This window comes from Malus sylvestris, chromosome 7, assembly GCF_916048215.2.
Source record: "Malus sylvestris chromosome 7, drMalSylv7.2, whole genome shotgun sequence".
In the NCBI taxonomy this organism is placed as follows: domain Eukaryota; kingdom Viridiplantae; phylum Streptophyta; class Magnoliopsida; order Rosales; family Rosaceae; genus Malus; species Malus sylvestris.
In genome coordinates this window covers 23,347,301-23,351,575 of record NC_062266.1, presented here as the reverse complement: position 1 = coordinate 23,351,575, position 4,275 = coordinate 23,347,301, and the positions used below count along the sequence as shown (strand labels likewise).

Sequence of the window (4,275 nt, the reverse complement as noted above, 5' to 3'; positions counted from 1 at the left end):
AGCATATACAATGATGAAGCACCTCACATACTCACAGATCTCCCAAAAGTCAAAATAGAGAAAGAGAAGCATCCTTTGCAAAGTTTGTAATGATGGGATTCATATATTCAAAATGAAATTCTAAAATATCAGAGATTTTTTAATGTGTTGGAAACACGATTTAGAAAAACAAGTGTAATCATACGCTTGATTGGAAACTTTAAAAAATAATTCTAACTAGTTTTACTATTATATTAGTATGCTAGACATTGTTTACGTTACACTAAAAAATTTGTCATCGAATTTCCCCTTGAATTGTGGACCCCAAAATTCTCCAAAAATAAAATAAAGCATCACAAAATATATAGGTCACATTCTTCTAATTAATTAAATAAACATGATTTTTTTTTCTTTTTCTTTTTTTTTTCACAAAACAAAAACGAAATTTTAAGAAACAAGTAGTAAACATCATCTGCCTTGTCACACACTACACCCTAAGTGGGCACAACAACTCACGAGTCACAAATTTACATTCAACGAGATGGAAGCAACGTAAAAAGCATACGTGCTAAATTTTCTGCTCCCCCATCTCCCAAATATCCCAAAAGAGTGAAAGACCACCTTACATTTCTGCCTACTCCCTCTCTCTCCCTCTCCCTCTCTCTCTCTCTCTCTCTCTCTCTCTAAGAAATGAAATGAAGTTAGCTACTTTTCCGGATCGTCAGTGCCTTTGACTCACTGAACCAATCAACTGCTGCCATTGATGAAGCTGAATATCTGATGCACGGCTCTTGCAATGTCATCTGCTGATCCTAAATTACAACCTTCTTCTATCTGCATTTATACCAAATTCAAATTCCTCAAACGCGTTATACTCTGCGGAAATTTTATGGTGCTTTGATCAAGAATTCAACGTTAAATAGCTCAAAGTACACTAAAAAAATTCCTTTATATTGTTATATAATATTAACTCCTTCCCAAGAAGGAGGACAAGAGCAGTAAAAAAAACGTAGAGTACATGCTTGGCCTGCTAGCTAGCTAGGGTAGCTTGAGATCCAAGTCAGAATGTTTGACTAGGAAAGAAAACCAAACAGATAAGACAGAACAAAAAAATATGGACAAATAAAAATTAATATATACCTTGAGATTGAAAGAGTAAAGAACAGTGTCTTGTGAAGATGTAATGTTGAGGTGCAAAACAGTTAGCCTAAGATCCTCCAATGCAAGGATGGCTTTCATCAGCTGCCCAGCTCTCCTTTGGCACTGGACTTTTAAGTTGACATGAGATTGGATCACAGTGACATCTATGTCTGCAGCCTCAGACTTGTTCTGAGCAGTGCCTTCATCCTCAAAGGCGGTGGCGGCGGTGGCGATGGCGGTGGTGCCTTCTTGATCATGAGAACCAATTCTGCATTGGGATAGAGTCATGAACATTCCATTGGATGGCATTGCCATGCTGCAGGGAGAAGAGGAGGATGCTGGTGAGGAGCTGAAAGAGCTGTTGTTGTTACCATTATTGTTCATCCCTTGAATTTGATCAGCTGTTTTTCTATTTCTTTTTTGGGCTTCAAGGGAATGAAGTAGCTGCTCCAATTCCTTCACAAAATCTATTGCACCCCCCACAATTGATGCTTGGTCACCCTTCAACCAAAAAATTAAAAAATAAAAAAACCTTATTTCAATTATACTGCGAAAGGGTGGCGATTTTGGCACTTCACTTTTGACCATCGTAGGAAGATTGCAGAAGGCTAAAAGGGAAGCGTGAAAATCACTAGCGCGTGTTCATGAAATTATAAGATAGATTGAGTGAATATGATCAATTACCCTTTGAATGTAGGAAGTGGGCATGAGGGACCTGAGGACATTGAGATGGTCATTCATCTGGCGGCGACGGTTGCGCTCCACCGCAATGTGGGTCATCCGCTGGCTCTCCACTTCTTCCTTGTTCTTAGTTGGCCTTGTTCTCTTCCGCTTTCTCCTCTCCCTGGTGGCAGGAGGAGATTTGGGTTGCTGGGTTTCCTCAGCACCATTGTGTACCTGAACCCAGGTAGGTGGGGGTGGAGACCCAGCAGCTGAGCTGGGCTTTTCTTCCCCTTGGTTGCACTCAGAAATTGAGTGTTGGAGATGAAAGTTTTTCCCTTCTGATTTCACAGGTGAATGTTGCAGCTCAACCATTTCATGCGTCACACAGCTCTCAAGCTCTGGAGCTCTCTGAATTGTGGTTTCCATTTCAGGCATGTAAGTTTTGTCCAACTCCCATGGCTTTTTGAAGTGTTGGAGTTTCAAGAGTGTTTGAAAGCTTGGCTCTTTCAATGGAAAATAAGGTGTAGTGGTGGTGGTGGAGGAATTAACACTTTGTAGCATCTGGAGAAATGGCATTCTGTCCTCCAAGCTTGGCATTAAGAGCTGGTGGTGGGATTCTTCTTCCACCTCAAATCTCAAGCTTTCAGTGGTGAAATTCAAACTTTGCTCCAATTGAAAATCCAAATGCTCACCAAAGGACTGCTGCAAACACCATAACCCAAGAAATAGTTTTTACAAGAATGTTAATAAAGAATGAGAAAAAGGAGGAACAAGGGAAGAACTTTACTGGGTTTCACACCTACCCTTTTCTAATTAAACAAAAGAATACAACTTTGAAGTGGGAAAGTTGGAATATAAAAGTGGAAGCAGAAAAGGATATAAAAGAGGAATTTATAGTTTTTTTTCCAGTAAAATAACATACATTGTATTGAATGCAAAGAGCATTGTTTAGAGGAGTAAATGCAGTCTATTTCTTGATGCAAGAAAAGGGGGTTAAAGAAAAATAAAGGGTATGTACAAATTGAGCAAAATAACAACATATAAACATACACAGGGATTAATGGGTCCTTGAACTAGCCTCTCCATTACAGGCTGCACAGAGAGAGAGAGAGAGAGAGAGCAGCAGCAGCAGTTTGTTGGGTGTTCCTTAAATTGTGTCTTTCTCTCTCTAGAAACATATTACCAACATTCCATTTATGCTAACAGAACAATTGCAATAAATGTGAGAAGCCCCAATGAGAAGCGGAAGAATTATGAGATCCCATGAAACGAACAACACAAAATATATTTTGTTTTCTGATAGGAGTGAAATATGCTCTTATAATAAAATAATATTAAATGCTGAGCTGCTTTAGCCTTGAAGAACTGACTTATTGAGAAGATCAGAGACCAGGTAAAGAGAGTACTCTGCACAAGTGATTGAATGAATGGGCCTCCTCCTTCCAGTCCTTCTCCGAGAGAGAGAGAGAGAGAGAGAGAGAGAGAGAGAGAGAGAGAGGTTAAAGAGCTGAGGTGAAGAAATTGGAGGGTGAAAAGTAACAAGGGGAGGGGGGAGGTGTGAGGTAAGAAATGAAGGGTGGAAATACTCTCAAACTGATTGAGAAGATATGCTGGTAATGCTTAGATGTACATGAAACTGAGAGAGTTGGTGAGACTGAGCAGAAGAGAGAGAGGGGGGCTAGGGTTGTCTGGTTTGCAAGGTCTCAAGCATTATTGGCGGTAGCAGTTTTGTCCAGCTGCGACGACAGGCAGTTGTGGGGACTACTCTCTCTCTCTCTCTCTCTCTCTCTCTCTCTCTCTCAGCGCACACTGCACCAGCAAAGGGGGAGACAGCAGTCGAAAAGCTTTGGAAAGTCCTTTAATGGGAGAGATTTTTTAGTGTAACGGACACACACGAGATGATACATCATTTGTCACTATATATAAATGGTGGAATATATGTGTTAAAAAGTTAATAACTTAAAAAATAAAATTTCTCACCACTTACATAAAAACATATGATATATCATCTGTGTTTCCGTCATAATGAAAATTTTCTCCTTCAATAAATTGAATCAATTGTCTGATGATGGGTCATTTCCCATGTCACACTTGTCCAACCAGCCCTGCAGCCCAACCCAACCAGCCCTGCAGCCCAATTATCCATGATGTATCACATTTTTACTTTTCTACCTGTACACACAATACGTGTACGTAGATATGACAACGTGTCGTTCTTTTTCGTATTAGTGTCAGTGGTGGATCACAAATTGCAGTTTTAACAAGTCATCTCAATCCGAACCTTTAAGATAGCAGATGAAAATGCTCAACCTGGATCCAAACCACTTGTTAATGATTTGTTTGATGGGTGGCTCGTTAGCTAAAAAACTTGATTTGCAATTCTCAAGGCTTATAATATTGCCAACAAATCAAAATTCGTATGAACATAATATTATATAGTATATGGTATTGTTTGCAGTACTTGATGATCTTTTCGAGAACAAAACTATGGGT

The 4,275-nt window shown here is 39.5% G+C and overlaps 1 protein-coding gene across 5 annotated transcripts; it reads right to left on the bottom strand.

Annotated features, from left to right (window-relative positions):
- Nucleotides 1-424: 424 nt before the first annotated feature.
- LOC126629820 (transcription factor bHLH57-like) lies at nucleotides 425-3,246 on the bottom strand. Of its 5 annotated transcripts, none has more exons than XM_050299960.1 (4): nucleotides 3,153-3,246; nucleotides 1,804-2,484; nucleotides 1,120-1,620; nucleotides 425-813 (listed from the first exon to the last, which is right to left on the bottom strand). In XM_050299960.1, exons 2-4 carry the CDS (start codon nucleotides 2,377-2,379, stop codon nucleotides 727-729), a joined length of 1,164 nt encoding a protein of 387 aa, XP_050155917.1. In that variant the 5' UTR covers nucleotides 2,380-2,484; nucleotides 3,153-3,246; the 3' UTR covers nucleotides 425-726. The 5 variants fall into 5 exon arrangements, with proteins under 5 accessions (XP_050155917.1, XP_050155915.1, XP_050155916.1 ...); XM_050299958.1 differs by lacking the exon at nucleotides 3,153-3,246 and adding an exon at nucleotides 2,833-3,146; XM_050299959.1 differs by lacking the exon at nucleotides 3,153-3,246 and adding an exon at nucleotides 2,833-3,146 and having other exon boundaries at nucleotides 1,804-2,481.
- Between the last annotated feature and the right edge of the window lie 1,029 nt (nucleotides 3,247-4,275).

Bases quoted from the DNA above. Each gene is read 5' to 3' on its own strand.
- LOC126629820 (XM_050299958.1), bottom strand. From the start codon at position 2,868: ATGGAGAGGCTAGTTCAAGGACCCATTAATCCCTGT. The intron at 1,621-1,803 runs GTAATTGATCAT...TTTTGGTTGAAG, and splicing joins CCACTTCCTACATTCAAAGG to GGTGACCAAGCATCAATTGT. The intron at 814-1,119 runs GTATATATTAAT...GTATAAATGCAG, and splicing joins TTTACTCTTTCAATCTCAAG to ATAGAAGAAGGTTGTAATTT.